The sequence below is a fragment of the Triturus cristatus genome, chromosome 8 (assembly GCF_964204655.1).
Source record: "Triturus cristatus chromosome 8, aTriCri1.1, whole genome shotgun sequence".
Lineage (NCBI taxonomy): Eukaryota > Metazoa > Chordata > Amphibia > Caudata > Salamandridae > Triturus > Triturus cristatus.
This window is the reverse complement of record NC_140591.1, coordinates 1,480,806,547-1,480,828,609: the sequence shown is the minus strand read 5'-3', so window position 1 is coordinate 1,480,828,609 and position 22,063 is coordinate 1,480,806,547. Positions and strand designations below refer to the sequence as shown.

General features: G+C 45.7%; 1 protein-coding gene across 1 annotated transcript in view; it reads right to left on the bottom strand.

Moving 5' to 3' along the window:
- DNAJB13 (DnaJ heat shock protein family (Hsp40) member B13) overlaps positions 1-22,063 on the bottom strand; it is a 67,980-nt gene that overhangs the window by 33,672 nt on the left and 12,245 nt on the right. Inside the window, exon 2 of the mRNA XM_085623326.1 lies at positions 11,839-11,942. Coding sequence (XP_085479452.1) covers positions 11,839-11,942 — 104 coding nt within the window. The remainder of the gene's footprint in view (positions 1-11,838; positions 11,943-22,063) is intronic.

The following is a 22,063-nucleotide window of genomic DNA, read 5'->3' as shown; positions in this document are numbered from 1 at the left end:
ATATTAAGCACTCCAGGACTTCACCACCTGTTAAAGACTGATGGAGCAGTCGGATGCATTATTATTCATATTATTTACAGCTTTCCCATCTCACCTCATATACATTTTGATAGGGGAGGTGCAGTAGAACTTTTACGTATCATTGCATCACACTCAAAAGAAGGGAAAGGTTTGTTTACAAGTATGGGAAGGAACTATTGTTCAGCTCTGATGCTCTACTTATTCTGGGTTGAACACGTCTTATTTTCAGCCACAGCTTTTGACCCGTCAACATTGCCCACTTCCAGGCCCGTTTGGGGAGTGGGGTGGTGAGGGGTATCAGATCCCCCCATTCTGGTGTGCTCTGGAACTAGCAAGTCATTTGTCAAGGGTGCTTTCAAATACCAAACTCTACATTACTTCTACTTTCCTCCTACTCCAGTTCTACTTCTAACAAGCATTGGCATAGCCAATAGGTCTCGCTTTTGGGACTTTATAAGTATTTAGTTATGCAGCACAATATCCTTGGTGCACCAACATTAACTGTTGCATGGTTAAACACTTATAAGGTCCCAAAGGTGAGACCTATTGGCTATGCCAATGCTTGTTTTAAGTTTGGGTCGTGTAAGGGTAAATATAGAGGGTGACGGAAGTTCGTGGCAGGAGGCCAGGCATATTTTGTTTTCAGGGAAGGACATCACATGCTATGCGTGGATTCCCATCACTTATCTGCCCCTGGATGGATTTTGAAAGCAGGGGCAGGTGATCTGGAGGGGTTGTGCATAATCTAAAATTAAAGGTGGCTAAATGTTAATAACAGAACTGCAGGGGAAGATGATCTGGGGGGCGGGGCTATGCAGAACATGAAATTCATAACAGAAAAATTGTTCAACTTGGGGTTCTGAGTGACGACACAGACAACCTGAGCTTCGGTCTGTGTCTCTCTGACGTGTCTACCTCGTGATGCAAACCATCCCCCTTATTCTCTCTTATCCATCTAATGTATATGTTTACAGCAGACCAACAGGAGTTTTTTTTTTGTTACACCTTTATTTTTGCAAGTTTTCAGGTTGGAGGGGAAGGTAGGGAAACATGTGCAGATGTGCAGTTCTTCAAAGTACATACTCAAAACAAGCTCAGCGTGGGCCAGCCACTAAGAGAATCGTGCTACACCGAAGTTATCGAACAAGTGAAGAGACCGTCATGACAAAGGGAACTGATTACTGCTTACAGAGCTTGAGAAACAAATGATCACGGTCTTATCTTCTCTTGCCAGGCTCTCAACTTTCATAGTTTCTGAAAGGAATCCGCATTTTCTCATTTCGAGAGTCTGTCATGACCCACAGCTGCCAGCTTCTCTGCACACTGGTGCCCCATCCTAACCCTCCGTAATTGCAACAGAGGAAGGGCGCAAGATTAATATACATTCTTTATTTTTTCTGTACGAATGTTAACCAGATGAGGTTGAGCTCATAGCGTGGGTGTAAATTATTGCAAAGTTCTATTACGTGTTGTGGTTTGCCCTTGAGGAGCTCCCACGAACACTTGTAATTCAAATAAGCATTGCACTTGCTTTAAGAGCTTTTAAAAAGTGCAGCCTTTTGATGACCATACAGCAGAAGCGTGCTATTGGACTCAAGCAAGGTCTGCCCTGTGATTGGTCAGCAAGCACCAGTTCCGACCAGCATCGTTGCCTTTACACTGTCCGGTTAGAGTGTGATTACGTGGCATTCCTTAGTAGGCCTGAGGTGTTGTGTTTGGACTCTGAACTCTCTCTTTCAAAAAGCCTTTCCCTTTTAACACACAGAGCAGGGAAAACAGCATGACGCACATGTTATATCTTCCTCTTTCAAACTCACTAAAAATATCTGGTCAGTGATAATGCTTGGGTTGTAAATATGTCAGTGCAGCAGCCCGCAATGTCAGGCCAAACATATGGAGCTATAATCGTGTGTCAGATGAGATTATCCCCAACTGCTCAGCGCAGCACAGCGCGCATATGCCTCGAGTTTTGTTTCGAATTTTTCTTCGACTGTAAATTGAATCTGCATTAAACAAATGACACGTGTGCCAGGCTAAAATGCCTGGTAAACAAACATTGGCCGCGCAGCTGTCAAAGTGACGCAGCCGCGAGGGCGCGAAACGGAAAGTGATTGCGGAGTTGGTGGCGATAAAAGAAAATTTTTAAAAAGCACGCGAGTGGTGCGCGCGTGGCACTTAATTACCCATGACAACAAAGGAAAGGAAAGGCAGATGGCGGCTCTGCGCACGATTGTGCGTGTAACCGCAAGCTTGAGGCCAGCAAAAGCCTGGGTAGCACTTTGAAAACCCACTTACTAAATGTCTCACCAGAGCAGCGCATGCACTGGCTCAGGCGAGACCTAAAAAGGGGTTCAGAGCACTGAATCACACAGTTATCCTGCCCTCAACTACCCAACCCCAATTGAAAAGTCCCAGTAACTGGGGCACTATTTACTGAAAGCTGCATGGATTTAGATTAACAATATTGAGGTTCTCATGCTGAATCCTCCCATAGAAACCCCTTAATTGGGGGCTGCTCGCCCACCCATGAAATAATTTAGATATATCATGAAGGGCCGTACTTGAATACACCCCCCACACTCAGTACTGCCGATGTGGGAGTGTTTACAAAAGAGCATTGCGTGAACTGCAATGAAGAAGAGAAGAGGGAAATGAAGGTTTTGAGGAAAAAGGGAGGTTTGTTATTGGCGAAATAGGGAAGAGGCAAGCCATAAAGTCTATCCTGATGCACTATAAGGGTGGAGCAGTTCTTGGGTGCAGGGAGAGGTTATTCCATAGCAGATGGCCACCGGCACCCTTAGAATAATGACACCGAGCTGGCAGTGCAACCGTCACTGGTAGGGTCAGGAAAGAGCCAGGCCATCTGCTCATTTACTAGTCTGCCCAGACCTTATCATCCGAGGCATCAGTAAAAGGTTCTTTATTAGCCATTGTGCTTCGCCTGCGTTACGTAGCTGGAGATTCACTCTCAAGTCAAACTGTAGGTCTTACTACCAATGGTCCTGATGGTCTTGGAAATCATTTAAGGGTCGAAATGTCGCTGACATTTTTACATTCAGACTGTGTCTAGGCTCATTCATTGCAGGACATAGCTGTGTAATCATTAAATTGCTATGGTCAGCCCGATTCCCATCGTCTTGGTCATCCATGATCACACTTAGAAGCACTTTCACTCACGTCATCACCGTGTGGGACACTGTGCACCTTTTTTGGATGATGAAGTAAATTGTCCTCACCTCTTGCATTGACTATGTGTTTCTGCAGACTGATTTCTCATGTTTTCAAGATCACATTGATTGCGCTGAGTGATCTATTTACTTATAACGCATTATGAATGTCGTTTGAAAAAAAAATGGGACAGTAACAATGCACTCTTTCATATTCATTTGATACTGGTGTCAGAAAGGCTTACTGTATTCTAAAGCTTGTATTATATGTACCTAGGGTACCTTTAGTGGTTTTCAGTTAGTCACTTAATTGAGATTATCTGTGTGGGAGGGCGGGCCGGATAAACAGACGCGGAGGCTGAATGTAATGAGCCAGTGGATAGGTTTTTATTGGCAAGGCAGCAGATAGGATTGTTGGATCGGATGTCAGGGGCTCCTGACGTGGTCTCGCGGTCTCCTTTTCTTCTTTCTCTTCTGGGCGGTCTCCTCTTCCGGTTGCTGACTCTGTAATGGCCGAGATGGGTTCCCCAGGGAGGCTCATGAGAGGGATAGAGAAAAACGAGAGGCCGTCAGGGAGTTTGACTGATCAAGTCTACAATCAAGGGAGAGATCCGTCACCGCACCCGTGGCTTATATGGGATGGAGGTTTTGTGACACTGTACCGAAGGTTTTTAGGCTAGAGCAGGGAGGTGAAAAGACCCGGTCACCAAACACGCCGCGGGCACTCTGGGTATGTATCTTCGGGAAGGGGTGGAAGGGGAAAAGAGACGTTCTAAACTGCAACACCGTACCACCACCACCACCACAAAGCAACACCCTGTGATCCCGTAACCACCCTCCTCCCCTTTACCCTTGTCTACCACCCGCTTCCCGTTCCCGTTTCCCCGTCGTTCAGCCACTCACCGGCCCCGCCGCAACACTTCCTGGTTGCGGCCGCTCTCCAGCCTCCTCCTGTGGGGTCCACCACTCCTCGCACCACGTCTCGTCTGGGGCCTCCTCTGCTTCCTCAGCCTCTCGACTCTGCCGCGTCGCTCTCTCTCCTCCCAGCTCCGGCTCGGTCCTCCTCGGCTCCGATTCCTCGTCCCGCTGCTCCTCGTCCTCCGCTTCTCTTCTTTCTTCCTCCGGTTCCTGCTTCGCCTTCGCTGCTTCCTCTGTCTCCCGTCTCTCTCCGGCACAAGTGCCTCCATCTTCTGTGTTGGTCCTGCTTTTCTCCTGTAGTAAAGAAGGACATCCGGGTTTAGTCCCTCCCCCTTCCGGGTAATTCTGGGCAGCGCCATGACCTGTTCGACTTTGAGGGTTACGGGGCGGGGATAGCCTCCGTAATGGGTTTGGCCGACCGTGGGATTTCTCGAGGACGGTCTCCCCAGGCATAGTCCACAGGTAAGAGCGGGGAAGATGCGAGGTCAGAGACATGTCCGAGGTCCTCTCACAATCTGGTAAAACAATAGCGAGCTGGAATCCCACACGCTGCACACCAATGTGAGAAGTTGGCCTGATATATGCTGTCCACTAGTTCTATTGGGCACCTTGTATCAGTCCAAACAACCCCTTATGGTGATAGGTTAAAGACAACCTTTATTGAAAGCTATCCTAGTGGTAGCTATGGAGAGCAGCCTTCAGGCTAAGTCTTGAAGGAATGTAAAGCAGCTTGTTTTACCAGTCTATAATCTCTTGAGTGCCTAAATGAAAGACATCCACACCAGGTATATATATAAAATATATGTATTTATTACTAAACACACCCTTCTAGTCTCTTTATGAGACTAGAGGTCAAAACACATAACTGACACTTCAAATTTCACAGTAAAATAGCACAAATACACGTCAGGCCCTAGGGGCGAGCCAAACCATATACTAAAATAGTGGAATAAGAACCGCGACTTAACTAGACACAAGGCCTAGAGCCTGTAGAATCGCTGGGACCGCAAGAAACCACCCAAGGTAGTGACACAGGGGACCCACGGGGGCCGTGTGCAGTGTGAGAACACAGCCGCAAGCTCCCGTTAGCTTCTATGGGGAAAGTCGCAGTTAGATTTTAAAAGATTAGGGACACTTAGAGATGAGCTAGGACCAAACCCTTTTGGACTTAGGAAGTTCTATGGTCATCACCCACGGGAGCACCGGAGTACTCGAGTTACCTCACCCAGGGAAGCCGGGTGCATAGGTGTCATATGGTGTTGGGTCGCATCGTCGTTTTCAATGGGAGCTGGGAAAGAAGTGCTGCTGCCAGGAAGATGCGAAGTGTCCGAAGAGATCCAAGCCTGGATCAAAGTCGAGAAGAACCTGAAAGCAGAGGGGACAGAGTCTGGGTCACTGGCCAGCGACCAGGGGCACGCTAGACGAATGCCCACCGATGTCGGGTGATTTCAGGTGAAGAAGGTGAAGCTTGACTCTTCAGCCACGAGGACCAGGAGGTGTCGAGGACAACCAGGAGCTGGATTCGAGCTGTCCCATGAAGGATGTCGAGTGCTGCAGCATCGGTACCCGGATTGGACACAACATGCCTTGGCAACAGCAACCCATGCAGAAAGGAGAAAGATGCTTCGTTGCAGACCAGAAAGGTCTGAGGGACTCACCACGCGGTGGGGAGTCAGGGCACGTCTGGAGCAACCAGGTAAGTCCAAGGAAAATCAGAGTTGCCTTCACCGGGACCCACCAGTCGACGGACCAGGGATGGCGAAGGAGCCTCGAGCTGAAATGCAAGAAGCGGGCTCACCGAACACTTGTGGAGTGTAGGCCCACAATTTTCGGTACAAAGGGTGGTCGGGGCTTGGGCTACACATAACCCAAAGCACGACTTCAAGAGACGTTGAGAAGTCAATGCACTTGCAAATGTGCACGGTGACCAGGAGTTCCGGTTCCACGTTACTCACGAGCGCTGCGGGTCTCAGCTTTGCTGGGGACTCGGGTTGGCCTCTGAAGAAGTCTGTAAATCCTCTTCCTGGGCTGCTGATACTTCGGAGTCCATCGGGAGCTTCGGAGATGCAGACCTGCAATTGCTTTGTTGGTGCCTGCCAAGCAGGGGAGTCACTCCTTGACCCCAAGGGAGATTTCTTCAGTCCTCTAATCTTGAGTAGAGCGTCGAAGTTCCAGGATTCAGTTGCAGAGTTTCGTCCAGGGATATCTAAAGTCCTGTTGGCTGGGGTTCCTTACTTATACCTAAGAAAGGGGTTGGCCTAACTCTGAGGACCCACCTATGGGAGGGTTTGGAAAGAGGGGTGGCTACACCCATTTCATTCGTCCAGTTTAACGCCAGAGCAGGGGCTGGAAGCCCCTGACCGGTTTGAGCTGGACTATGCACAGAGACACCAAATGTACCCCCAGTGCAGGACTTCAAAGCACTCTAAGAGTGCTCCCACCTAGCCCCAATACACATCAGCCTGTCTAGGAGGTGGTTACACCTCCCTGTGACAGGAAACCTATTGTCCAGGCCTCCCCTGACGGAGTTTCGGTCAGCAGCAGGAGGCCAGACCCGTGTCTGTGGCTGCAGCATCCATTTTGTGATGCCAGGGCTCTTTTAAGTTGGTACCGGGTATACCGGTGCTGTCATGTCTCTCCCTCTAGAAGGGTGGGGGATCATACTACCACACCAGTAACTGGTGTGGGGGTATGATTCCATGGTGTTTGACACCAAACACAACATGTTTCCGTGCAGCCAGTCCAAAGTTAGCATTTACCGTTTAGTTATAATGCACTTAAGAGTATATGGTCAGGCTGTACTACTGACAACCCCGGAGGATAGATCTGAAGGCTGCAGAGGGGCTCAGCTCATGCCTGGGCACCCTCTCACATATAACCAAGCACCCTGCCTTCAGGATTGATAAGGCCTGCCATAGGGGTGACTGGTGTGGGGGTATGATTCCAAAGTGTTTGACACCAAATACAACATGTTTCCGTGCAGCCATTCCAAAGTTAGCATTTACCGTTTGGTTATAATGCACTTAAGAGTGTATGGTTTGGCAGCATCACAAACAACCCCAGAATAAAGGTTCTGAAGGCTGCTGAGTGGCTCTGCTCATGCATGGGCACCCTCTCACATAAAACCCAGCACCCTGCCTTCAGGATTGGTAAGGCCTGCCATAGGGGTGACTGATAGGTTTATATGTGCAGTGATATGGAGAGATATAGTGAACCTATATCTCAGTAAGGGGTGCATGCACCACCTTACCCAGGCTGCAGTAGCAGACCTGTGGTGTCGTTTTGGAGGGCTTCCCAGGGGTGGCATAATACATGCTTCAGCCCCTGGTAGGCCTCTGGGGTACCTATGCCCTGGGTACATAGTATACCATATACTAGGGACTTATAAGGGCACCTCAGAGTCCAATCTGTGGTGTACCTAAGGTACATGGAATCAATTTAAAGAGGAAGCAGCTAGGCTGGGGTCCTGAATAGCAGGGCCCCAGCCAGACTAAAGTCGAAAAACAGTGTTACAGCAGCACAAAGTGGGGGTAACCATAAGAGGCAGATCCTACTCTCCTACACAGGTTATGTTTTTTTAAGGATGGCACAGGTTTGGTCTACTTTAGTGAACATGGTAGGAGAGCACCACAGGGGGGGCGGGGGGGGGGGGGGGGTAGACAGTTCGAAGTAGAGGTGAAAGCAAGTCAGGCAGAAGGAATCTGATGATCTAGGAGGGAAGGATGCCATCACTGTATGTAACTGCCCTTAGGGAAGATGTGGAGTTGTACAATTATTCGATTGTTAACATTTGGGAGGACTGTTCAGGGTTAACAGGGCAGGGTGTAATGCATGAGTAAGTTTCTGTGGTACTGACGTCAGTCTGGATTGTGGTAGTTTTCAAAATATATAAAAATAGTATTTCGTGTGAGTACCAACCTAACATAGGTGAATATTCTAGGCAGGAAGCAAGCTGGGAGAGCCATATGTTTTCTAAATATTTAAGTATCCATTGTACACTTAGTTTCTCTTCCAGACACTGGGATAAGGGCTTGTGTAATCACATCAGTGACCACTTACTAAGATTTTAGCCTCTTAAAAATAGACTTCCAATTCAGATACTCAAAATCTGTTTTTAGATTTCTGTGTTTTGCTTACCTCTCTACGTACCATGCATATCTTATTTTAAATCTGCTTATTAAGCATACACAGAAGAGTTGCAAAAAAACAACTGATTAATACATTGCACTCACAGGAGGTTCAAATGGTAATATGGAAAATTAAGAGTTCTAACCTTTTTACTCCAGTATTAGTAGTAGTATTTTATTATTCTCAAGTAAAATTCCAAAACTGCTGTTGTCCCCAAAAAGGAAACCATAGGAATAAGAGAGAGATGAGTAGCGCATAAGGTGGCAGTATGGGCCCAGGGTATCTTACACGCTGAGAGATAATGCACTTGACACCAATCACCACCACCCCCCCCCCGCACCCACCCCCCCGTCCAGGACATGCTCCCATGGACATCAGCTGGATCCCCACAGGGCCACTCCCCTTGGAAAAGCATCGACCCCTGGGAAACTCAGGTGCCGGCATCCTGTGCTGTCACCCAGCATAGCACTTCAATGAAGGTGGCAGCTGCTTCCACCTGGACTAAGCAATGCTTATTTTCTTGTGTCCACTCTGGCCTTCAATCCATAGCCAAAGGTTGCTGCAAGGTTCCTGGCATTTAGTTGTATTTAATTTACATAATGACTCTTTTTTTTGTCAACATCTCCAGACTTTGGTCCAGACACAATAGGACTAAGAGGTCTCCTCAATAAATGTAGTGTTGTACTACTGCCATTGCACAGAGTGGGACAAAACAGTTCTGCCCCTATTTATATGAACACAGCCAGACACAACTTTCGAGAAGGCATGGAAGCCGTCGCCAAATGGATGAAAAATAGCTGCCTACAACTAAACACCAACAAAACGGAAGTACTCATCATGGGCCCAGACGCCTGGAATGACACCTGGTGGACCCCCGCCCTCGGAAGCCCGCCTATCCCCGCGGACCACGCACGCAACCTGGGATTCACCCTGGACTCAGAGCTCAAAATGGACCGCCAGATCAACTCCGTCTCATCCTCCTGCTTCCACACCCTCCGCCTCCTACGTAAGACCTTCAAATGGATCCCCCTTGAAAACAGAAAGACCGTCACTCATGCCCTGGTCACCAGAAGGCTCGACTACGGCAATGCACTCTATGCCGGAATAAACAAAAACCTCACCCGCAAGCTACAGAACATCCAAAACGCAGCCGCAAGACTGGTCCTCAACCTGCCAAGACACTGCCACATCTCCCAGCACCTGCGAACACTCCACTGGCTCCCCATCGAAGCTAGAGTCACCTTCAAGATGCTCACCCACGCCCACAAGGCCCTCCACGACACCGGACCAGCATACCTAAACAGCCGACTCAAATTCCACGCACCCCAAAGGACCCTACGATCAGCCCAGCTCTCATACGCAGTGGTCCCCCGCACCAGAAAGACCAGATCGGGAGGCCGCTCATTCTCCTTCCTCGCGGCCAGAGCCTGGAATGACCTTCTGCTCCACCTCAGACAGATAACATCGCTCCCCATCTTCGCAAGAAACCTCAAAACCTGGCTCTTCGACAGACCCCCTCCTTGATGGACTGGAACCTGCAAACCGCCCCCACACCCCCAGCGCCTCGAGACCCTTACGGGTGAGTAGTCGTGCTTAACAAACACCTAATTTGATTTGATTTGAGATTCTGTTAATATGCATATGTTAAATATTGTGTGGAATATTACATAGGATATTTTTTATTTTTTATTTTTATTAGTGAACCAACAGAGATCCGCATGTACAATTTTCACCTGTAAACATTGCAGTACAGTTATTCCAATACATTTAGCGATATTCGGCTATACCATCACATTCATTATTATTACATATCATCCTCCGAGTCATTGTCCTCTTCAGGGGGGGTACATATCTCTCCTCTATACACATTCCACTTCCCCCATATTCTACACCATTTTTTAGGGCATTTCCTATTAACAAATGTGGTCTTCTCTGCCACCATAGCAGCATCCATATCATTACTCAATTGCTCCGCCACTGGTACATTTCCAGCCCCCCACTTTTGTGCAATGTTCCTCTTGGCTATCATCATGCCTGTCGTTGCCCAGTGTCGTTCGGCATGTGTAAGGTCCGTAGGCCCCCATACATTTAAAAGACCACACTTGGGCTCCATTGGGACTTGTTTCCCTATTACCTCTACAATGATCTCCAGTACTGTCTCCCAGTACGGTCTCAATTTTGAACAGTTCCACAATATGTGATAGAAGGTGCCCACGTCCCCGCACTGCCACAGACAACCCGGGTCAGCGGATCTTCCCATCTTATGTAGAACTACCCTGGTGTAGTAGGATTCTTTTTGTTAATGTCATCCAGCCAAATACTAGGCTTCTGGGTGGGTTTTCTGAACCCACAGTCAGATGTACCACTAGCAACAGGTCCACCATCTTTGAACAACAGACTTATTTCTGAAGCTATGGTACTGGTATTTGTAGAGTGCACAACTTGCTGCTGGTACAGCTTTTCAGAATTATATTTGTAGTCTATGGATAACTTTCTAAATGGTTCTGATGTCCTGCTCACAGATGGTGGTTTAAGTGGCAAGAGAACATATGCTATTAGTTGTGTAAAGGGACATGTTCCAATCTCTGGTGAATGAGTTTTAATGATTTGTGGGTGAATGTTCTTGGTGTTTGATGTGTGAGACCGCAGGGGTGTACCAGTAGCATACACATATTTTAGGAGAGTGTGCATGCCCCTAGCAGAAATATGTGTGCTTAACATAACTGGTGACAGTTGTTCGATAGTCAGTGATGTGTTAAGTGGAGAATGATGTTGTGAGCAGTGACACCACACTGTAGGTCCTTCAGTGCTATGCTGGACTGGACGTGTGAGCAGTGCTCTGTTACCGTGTCCTGTTGAGTCTTTGCCCGTACCAGAGAGCATCTTGGGAAGCAGATGTAAAGCTGGAGGTCAGCCAACCAAAGTCATGCAGCTCAGAGGGACACCTGCACTGCCTGTTCAGATAAGCTCTTTGTGCAGCAGGGAACTGTACTTTTGGGGGGCTGCAACTAAACAGTAATTGGCCATGTAGCAGCCCAGTAGGTGCTTGATGTCTTTGGCTAAGTAAACAAGTAATGTAAAAGAGGATGGAACCAGTGGTGGGATTATAACCCAATTCACCTAGCCTTTCTGAGAGTACAACATACTCCTGACGTAAGTGTTACCTACAGGAAACATCCTTTACCCCGCAGTCACAACAACGACTTGCCTTTTCAACGCAGTCACTACCCCGACTGCAACGTTACCACGTGTTACTTTACCACGCAAGTCGTTTCAACGACTTGCTGTAGGGGTTGCGTTGTTGGACTGGTGTTGGATTTTTAAGTCCAACACTTTCCCTACTGTTGCATAGACTGGAGTTGGAATAGTAATATATACTATTCCAAAGTCCAGCGCCCCCTAAAGCAAGTCGTTGTAACGACTTGCGTGGTAAAGTAACACATGGTAACGTCGCAGTCGGGGTAGTGACTGCGTTGTAAAGACATGCAGGATTCCGTCATACAACCATTACTTCTCCAAAATATGACGCTGATTCTGTAGCACCCCTCCAGCATTTGTGTGAACAAACGAACACAAGTCTAAACAAGAAGGCGGTCTGACTTACGATCATTGAGCACGTCGTAGGCTTCTGCAATGTGCTTAAATTTCTGCTGCGCTCCCGGCTCTTTATTTTTGAATGGATGGTACTTCAGGGCAAGCTTACGATACCTGCAAGGTGGAAATGTTGTTAAATACATGTTCATACGTTTTTATATGTACGTACAGCATGCAGTGTTAACACAAGGCCACCAATTCCACCTTTACACCTGTGTAAAAAAAGCTTATTTTACCACCTTTGAAAGCAGAACTGCTACTCCTCTGTATTCAAACACAAAGGCATTTCAAGGAGCTTTGAAACTCGAAAGGCATAAATGTTCCAATGGGAAAAGTTACTACCCCTTAAACTTCGGTGTCTTAAAAACGTGTATACATAGAAAATAAACATAATTTACTACGTTTAATTTTCAAGCTTCTGGCTTTTTTAATTTCCGGTACAAAACATGCATTTTCAAATGTAATTGATTGTAATTTATTTATTCAAACTCAACATTTTTTTCTATCATTTTTGCAATTCTATTGTTACCAACATTCATTTCAGGCAGAGATCCAAACTTTTTAAGGTGCATTCCTCCTTCTTTGAATGGAGAAGGCATTTTTAACCTATTGGCCAACAGTAGTCAATGGTAGTTTCTGGCGGTGTCGGGAACCATATGTTTACATTTTGCTTTTATCGGGTGGCAGTCGTCGCCAACCCAGACCAGGTGGGTTTGTCAGTTATATGGAATTATTTTTTGATTGGAAGAAGGGGTGCTTCTGTGAAAGAATGAATAGATAGCAGGATCCGCTAAAGAACTCATTTTGTGAATAGGATCAGAAAACCAGACATGATGTTCTCATGTCAAAGCAATCCATGTTATTGTATTGTATCGCAATCGTATTTCTGTGCCGCGTCCTACGCTTACCTGGTGAGGCAATAAAGTACTTTGTGTGGAGTAGCACACGGCTTAGGAACCGAAGGTTAGTGGTTCATTTAGTGGGTTTTGGTTAGCTGGTTTAGTCTGGTCTCCTCAGTAGAAACACTCCCATGCTTTACCCCAGTTTGTGGTGAGTCCGAGGCAATTAGATGTGATTATTGGAGGGTGGTTGGGACAGGGGTATGTTAGTTCATGTGAATATTGTCTTATTGTTTACAAGGGACTAAGTGGTTACTATGAACCTCCGAGTCAGCAGCTGCTGATTGCATTTGTTGTGGGGAGGCCTGGTCACTCAAGGAAATAGATCAGGTAAGGTGTGGTGTAGTTGTTCTCTGTCTGTAATACCACAGCATACATATGCACGCATACAAAACAGTGAGTATGTAAGGGTAAGCGGATTCTTGCTGGCGTAATGCCCACTTACCAGATGCAGCTTATGTTTTGACAGACAAATAAAAAAATGTATTTAAAGGGTCAATTTCAGGGGGCTCATCACTACTTCCTCTGCATAGACACGCCTAGTATAGTTAGTTTTTGTAATCGACGTACAGACTCACAGGAACATTGTAAGGATTCTCTACTGTTTGTTGAAAGGGCCTTGATCTGATCTGCCAAGACCTTGTCAGCCGGCGCTTTAGGTGCATTAGATACACTTTACGAATCAATAGCCATAGAGTGCTCAGGAAATGTTAGTGTATTACATGAATCCCTCAAAATCAGTTTGGAAAAAAAGTTACGTCTTGAATGAACATTATCTCTGGCAAAGACCACTGGCCCTCATAGCTTTTCCATGTTGTGAGGGCTTGGCATTTTGTAACCTACCTCTCTCTGAGCCCTCTCTTTGCCTCATCACATTTCTCTCTCTTCCTCACATCTTTGTTCCCCACCTACTGTCTCTCAATACCTAATATCTCCATTTACCTCACAGACAGTGTTCTATCGCAACTCCCCTTTCTCTCATTCTACCTTTGTTCTCTTTCCTGCACCTTTCGAAATATCTTACTCCTTTCCCTTCACACACACGCACACGCACACGCACACTCACTCTCTCCCTTCTCCATTGCAACTCACCTCTCCGCCTCAGCAATCTCTCTCAGACTCATTCTTTTTAGATCTCTACCTCAACGTATTTTACTTTCACAAATCTCTACCTCTAAACATAACCTCTCTTCTCTGTCTCTCAACTTCCTCTTTTCACTCCACACTACATTCCTCTTTCTAACCTTCACGCCTCTTCCAACCTTTCTCTCTTTTCCACCTACACTCTTTAGATGACCCATTTTCTATACCTCTTCTAACTTACATCTCTTTGTTCTCCCTCAAGTCTCTCAGTCTACCTCTACCTCTCACTGCCTTCACCTCAGTAGGAAATACGCCTTTTTTGCATGTGCACCCCAGATCTCTCACCTTTTTCTGCACCCTATTTATGTTTACCTTATAACTGTGTGCCCAATTACTCCTGCTAAACAGGAGTAAAGTGCTTGTGTACTCCCTTTAAACATGGTTAAACTAACTTATTCATGATTGGCACATTTAAATTGCCTGTAAGTCTCTAGTACAGTGATACTCAAAGTACGGCCCGGGGGTCACATGCGGCCCTCCTGACCTTTAGATGTGGCCTCCTGGTCAACAGCAGTACTGGGCTGCTGTTTACTCGAATCAGCCCTAACATAAAAAAAATAAAAAATAAAGGGGCAAGCATTTGTTTTCAGGTTAGTTGCAGTTATAGGAAGAAAGCAACTAAGGTTTCCTGCAACAATTAACTTTAGGAACACTTTAATTGTTAAAGACATCTTGCAACAAACCGATGAAACTATGATAAAACTTCTTCAAAATTCCAAAGGTGTATTTCATTAGCATGCAGCTCACCTTAGTAATCAGATTATGCCAGTGCATTGAGAAGTGTTTTTTTAAGAGATGTTTTTTCAAACATGAATTTAAGAAACATTCATGCTGCCTTCCACCCAAACTGACAAAATCGCAATAGTGAACTACAAGGCAAGTTACTGGTTATGTGAACTCTTTGGGTGGCCTGGGTTGTTACTGTACATGGATAACATTATAGTTTATTAAATCATACACCGGAGAAGGTTTCGTACAGCGCACATCCTAAAGTCTCAAAGTCCTGTATTTCAAGGTCCTCTTATATGGGAAACAGCCTTTACTCCAAAGTTTTACTTCGTAGTTCATTTTCCACACATTTTTTAGATCCTAGTGACTGTTTGCACGCAAGTCTTTACATCGCAAGACAAAACCACGCATTTGAGGATAATTAAAAAAGGGGACTTGTGGGGTCTCTCCACCAAAAAATATAACATGTTCAATTACTAACAAATGTTTAAACAACAAATGGAATAAAAAATGTATTAAGAGTTAATGTATAAATTTTCAACAGTAGGTGGCAGTGTTACATTGTCATATATTTTTTCAGGGGCAGTAAGCGTGGTAAAAGTATGCGTGGTAGTGAAATGCATGGTGAAGGTGCTTGTAATGTGAATTAATGTAAATGCATGGTAGTGGTATGCGTTGTGAAATGTGCGATGTAAAGGCGCGCGTGGTGAAGGAAGCATGGTAATGACATACAACCTCTTATATGTGATAATGAAGAAAAAGGAGGAAAGTGAAATAAAACAATTGCCTAGAATCACACAAAGAGGGAAGCTGGGATTGATCCCAGGTTTTCTGGGTTCACATTATACAATTCAGTCACTAGATGTGCATACTTCACTTCCCCTACACCCACATTACAGTGCCCAACACCATCTTCGCCCCCACACGCACACACCCGCCGCCACCCTGCTGGTATCACTGCGGTCCTCGGTCACACTACAGACCAAGCTTTTTGGCCCTTGAGAATATTACTGTGAGTACCCGTGCTCTAGTATATGGTGTAGAAAATGCACCCAGGGCCTGGAAGTTAAATGCCACGTGTGGACTGCGGTACCTATTGTGCCATCCACACTACAGTGGCAGCACAAACGTGGCTGCAGGTCTCCAGTGTCTAACCTGTTGTCAACCTCTTTGCCTACATAACCTCTTTTCCTACTTTATCCACTGGAGTATGGCACTCCTCTGCTTCTCTTGATTCACTTATCCCCATCTCTATCTCTCTCCCTACTGCACACTAAAACCTTCCTCTTTCTATCTCTCTTCGTCTTTCGTCTGGCTATTTCACCTTTCTCTCTTTACTTTCCTTCTCTCACCACACAAATCTTTCTCTGTCATCTCTGTCTCTACCCCCTTTTCCCTCAACTTTACCACTCTCACTATACTGCTCTCTTTATGTCTCTGTCCATCAGCTATATCTGCTCTACTTCATTTCTCTTACTTAACAGGGCTATAGGTAATAATGTAGACAGACTGAGACACGCACACATGAAGAGGAAAAATTGGAAGAGAAATTAGAAGAACGTTGTTAGATTTTAACCAATGGAGCAGTGCTTAAATTTAACTGTTGCATCAAAAACAGCAGTAGTGCAGGGGGGACTTTTGTGATTACAAATATTTGTCAACTAAAGCTACAATTGCAAGTGGTACGAGCATTTGTCTTAGTGTAAAATTAGGTTCTAGTCCACTAAACATCTAACAAGTCACCTACATAAAATGTTATTGTTGAATGTAAAACAAAATCTAGATCCAAACACAATAAACGAATGTCGATTCACCAAAATTTCTGGGATAGAGAAAGTGACAACCCACACCCTTGTACCTTAATACCATCACAGGAAGTGACATCATATGACCTTTGACCCTAAATGTCCCCTGAAGTGGTATCACAGTACCTTAACCCTGAAGACATCAGATTGACCTTGCTGGTGTCTTGCTGGTGTTCTGTAATACCTGCATTATTAGTATAACACAACACAGGCAAATGACTATTTTAGAAACCACCTATATTAGGGCACTGACATGATCTTTGAAAGTGGTGGAATGTAATACTTACCCTAAATTGTAGTGAGCCAGACCTCTTCTCGGTGGGTTTGGGGGAGACTGAGAAAAAGGTTTTCAAAATGGAGTCAAAAAGTGTATTAGAAAGCATGATGTTCACATACATTTGCTAAAACGTCATTGGCTCTGAAAGGGCACTCATTCATATTCAGGTCCTTTCAAGGTGCGCCTCACCTATGAAACCCGACGCTCTTCAGTTCACCCCATTTTTTTCAGAATGTTCCATCGATGCCCCATTATGTCAAAAATCACCTCCATTGCGTAAGGCCAAGCACTTTGTTTGGGGTGCCCCTCATATGCCAAAAATGACCTGCATTATCCCAGTGTCCGCATTTCGTCACAGGTGCCTGTCAAGCAAACAGTTGTCTCCAGAATGCCTGCAGAAGTATCTTCCCATGGGTGCCTCTATGAGCCAAGAATTACATTCAGTATGCCAGGGCCAATGGTAGACTAGCAACCATAATACGACATTGTCACTCACACTCACTTAAAGCCAATTATACTCGCACTCATTCTCACTCACACTCCATCGTTAATTCTCACTAGCACTCGTTTATTTTTATTCACTATCTTGTACTCTCTCATTCTAACTCAGCTCAATCATATATAAGTCCATGCAGTCGTTTTTTCAAGTGTTCGTCCTTGATCTTTATTCTGTAACTTGTATCTTGGGAAGACTTTTTTGATCTCAAAACACACTTCAGTTCTTCAATGATACAACCAACAGCCACAGTTCTTGGCAACACGTGTTTCGTCTAATGGTGATAGCCAAAGACTTCATCAGGGCGTGTACTGCTATATCAATTGAACACAACAGGTTCGGACTGCCTCTATCGTGGACAGCCTTCATCTGATATGATGGACAATGTAAATCTTTCAGTAGCTAATATCAAAACATAATCATCAATCTTTGTGCGGTCTCAGTAATATCAGCCGATATCCTCTAAGTAAACAGCAAGATGCAATGGCGAGTAATGCCGATATCGTCCCTGGGGTGTAGATCCAGTGTTGGCAAGAACTGTGGCTGTTGCTTGTATCATTGAAGAACTGAAGTGTGTTTTGAGATCAAAAAAGTCTTCCCAAGATACAAGTTACAGAATAAAGATCAAGGACGAACACTTGAAATAACTACTGTATGGACTTATGCTTTGGACTTTATATAATTTGCTCAGGAAATTGAATCTGTGTTTAAATTATAAGTGTGTGTGTAGGCTTGCACACACTAAATTGACAACGTGGGGTGGTCGTTGTTGTGGTCGTTGTTTCAATTTCCTTTGATGCAGTCTCATATGAATTTATATTTCTGATTACGTAGTCACATAACCGTGCGTACTTTATACCCCACTGCCCTTCAGTAACGTCAATCATACATACTCATACTCACTTGCACTAACTGCATCATTTTCAAACACACTCACTCAGCCTCTCGCCTTCATTCACATTCACTCATTCACACTTTTTCATTCACATGCACTCACTCTAATTGATACTCATTCTAACTCACTCATACTCGCTGACACTTAAGCTCACTTATTCACACTCCCTACCTGTCACTGGCTCTCACTCACACACACGCTTACAAACACACATGCTCTCTGGCACCAAAACACACTCTCACCCCCAAGCCCGCTCACTACATACATTCATAAACATTTTTTTTTACTTACTAGATCTGCCACTGAAGGTCTTGTTCTAGCTCCTGGTGCTCCATTTTTATTACACTAATAGTTAATAATTAACTGTTATTCACTATTTGTGCAATAAAAAATGGCGAAAAACAAAGGGCGACTGCCTGTCTTCTTGGCACTAATTTTGCTCCCTCAGAGGTGATGGGTCGCAGAAGCAGTGCCATGGGTCGGAATGGGAAAGCTGGGGGGGGTCACAGTTGCGACCCCTACATGACGTCCATGGCAAAAAGAAATGGCTTCATCAATGATTGTCCAAGCTACTGCTTCTCTGGCGGCATGTAGCTTGAGTTTTCAGTTGTTTTTGCATGTCTCTATTAATTTATAGTTCAATATTGTTTGGTATCATGAGGGCTTGAGTGAGTCAAAAGGGATAATAAATAAAGTTGTTTCAAACAGGGGGCCTCAAAATATATATTGCCCGGGCCCCATAAATTCTTAAGATGTCGCTGCACCACTTCCCCAATGGGTCATACTGAGGACCCCGCCAAACATTGTCCTGTACAGCACTTGTTACTTTCTAGCTAGGTCTCAGATATATGTGTACAAACTATCAGTCAAACGATACACAATTACCTTAATAGGTAGTAAATGAAACTGTTTCCTTGTCCACACTCTTACTATTAACCCTATCTATATTCCAACTAATACAATTCAAAGAGACTTGAAAGCACATCAGTCGGCTTAAGGCGGGCGGAGGTTCAGCATAGGATAGGATGCCCACATAACGGGTAATGTCCAGTACTGAACTTTTTACCTACTAATCACTCATTCAGATATGTTAGTATAAGAGGACTACAACACCCAGAATGCATTAGATTATCACACAGGACTGGAAACCGTGTCTGTAATGAACTGGCGAGAGGTGGTCACCCTAGTGTGGGACAGCTGAGCCCTAGATGGGTCGAAGACTCGTCACTGAAGTGTCTGTCACTTCGTTGCATATACAGCCCTTAGCTCAACCAGAGATCTGCATTGGGAGGTCTCGGCTAGCGTTTTCTCTAGCACTGGGCAGTCAACCTCATGAGTACATGCAGTACTGTAGGAAAGTACCTCTTTTGACATGGTTAGCTCCCACTTTTTGCCTGGTTCATGATGTTATTTCGAACTGAAAGTGCAGTGGGTCCCAGCTAACCAGGTTCCCGGTGCCAGATCTCTTTCCTAAAACTGTGCCATGATTGGCACATCTTCTGCCACCCATGTAAGTACCTAGCAAATGGTACCCTTGGTACCTGGTGCATTGGGACTGAAGAGGGTCCATTAGGGCTTATGTACAAATTGTAGCACCCTATGGACCCCTCACCAAGACCATACAAACTGCCATTGCAGACTGCTTGTCTTGATGCAGAGAAAACTGAAGAGTCGTGCCAGGCTCACAGACACTGCATGAGGTATAGGTAAGTCACCCCTACTGTAGGTCTGACAGCCCTAAGGCAGGTTGCACTATATCCCACGTGTGCAACTATCTGTATGAGCAGATATGACCCTATCATACATCAGTCTATTCCCGTATAAAGAAGGCTAGGGCGGGTGGCCGTGCCTTCTCACATCTGGCTGCAAACATGTGGAACAAACTACCAATTTATTTAAGACTGACCGACGGTTACCTCATCTTTAGAAAGAAACTTAAAACCATGTTGTTCCCCAAGACTCACTAAACTAGTATTGACCCCTATGAACTCGCTGTATATTGTACAATCTTAGCGCCATGATATCCTTCGGGATGAATGCCAGCGCTTTAGAAGTACTTTTACTTACTTACTTACTTACTTACTTACTTACTTACTTACTTGTATATTGTAAGTGCTCATTGAAGCCATAGACAGCACATGGGCTGGATACTTGTCATTACGGGTTTTCTAGCTCCATGATGGCTTCACTGTACCCTAAGATGTTTGATACCAAACATTTCATCTTAATAAATCCTCACTGATGCCAGTGTTGGATGTATTTATAAATGCACACAGGTGAGACCTTAGAGGGTCCCCTGAAAACCTACCAAACACTGGGGTGGTCTCTGTCTAGTCTTAGCCAGCCAGCCACTACCAGACATGTTTCTGACCTCATGGGGTGAGACCCAGCGCTCTCAGAGGCCAGGAATAAAGCTTGCTATGGGTGGAGGTGCTTCACATCTCCCCCAGGCCAGATTGACTTTCCAGAGTGGGAAGCTTCAAAAGCGATGCCGCCTTTGAATTGTGACCCAAGCACCTCCATATAGTGGATGATGCCAACCCCCCTTTCCTGTTCCACATTTGGTGGGAGGACATGCAGGAATATTAGGAGGTGGATCCCCATTCAGCCGGCACCACACCTATGATGGGGTAGACGATGTGAAGCCTACTTTTCATTTCCCTCCATCTTGGTTTGATAGAGAGGAATCAGCCAATTTGTGTCAGGATAGTGCCCCTTCCCACAGGAAGTAGTCACTTAGAAAGTGTAGACACCCTAAAGGTAGGTAGTCCATTGACTACTACCCGTCACTCCCTTTGTTGCCCCTAGATTTAGTACTTAGGTGGCATCCCTGGACCTTGCAACTTAGATTTGATGGAAACAAAGAAGATAAGAACAAATAAGAGCTGCTGACCTGAGGACTGAAGCCCTGCTGCAAAAAATTGGCACCAAACCCTGCCTTCTGCCTTAAGGACTCGATAATCATGGTGTGCTGTTTTGTCCTGCCACTATGAGTCCTCCCAGAACCCTGGAGCACTTCCAGCCTTCGACAAATCACCAAGGAACTCCCTTGGAGTAGAGGTACTTCTCCCCTGCCAGGCACCGAACCCACAGAATCTGGTTTCCCGACGATTATGACGCAGCACTCGAACCAAAAGTGGTACCCCAGCTACCCGGAGGGTCAGATTTATCTCCCCACAAAGTTTGGAGACACCAGGACCTACCGGAGCCGTGCCGCACCAATACCCGGGGTACCAGAACCTCTGCAGCATTCACCGAGACGAAGAGTCCAATCCGGACTCCAACTGCCCATGAAGCAAGCACTCATCAAGGGATGTTGAGACCCCTGAGACCCACTTCATGAGTGGCCCAGCTCACCTGGAATTGCGTCTCCAAACTGCCTGTTCCTGACTTCGGGGACTTCTTGACGAGCGCTGCCCGATGAACTATAAGCTCTGCACTCAGCCTGCCCGGGATGGGTACCAATGATCCAGCTGTGCTCCTGTGGTCCTGAGGCCCTTGTGACCTGCTCCCTTGAGTGGGACCCCACGGATTTACCTTTAAGTCCCCTGGGCAGTGTGTTTTCAGGTGGCCCCCTTCTTTGTAGCGCACCAGCTACCAACGCCCTCAGCACCCTACTCCCGGCCGAATCCAGGGTGTGCGAAGTCAACCTGAAGGTATCAGATCGCTTTACATGAGCACCAGTTGAGTTACAGAAGAACACGTTCATTTTGTTAGGCACGGGGAGATTACGTGATTTGCCCAGAATCACAGTATTTTGACCGACCCTGCCGAGACTTGAACCTGATTCCCCAGCTTTGAGGTTGACCGCTCTAGCCGGTAGAACACATCCTCTCCCCTACTTAATTGTGCACAAAAGTGATCTATTTTGTGAACTTGAAAAATTCATATCTTGAAAAGAACTTACTGTAGAATTAAGTTCTTGGTCTGAAAATCATATGAAAATCTGTGTTTTTTTATAAATTGGTCTCTGATTTATTCTTGAGTGTAT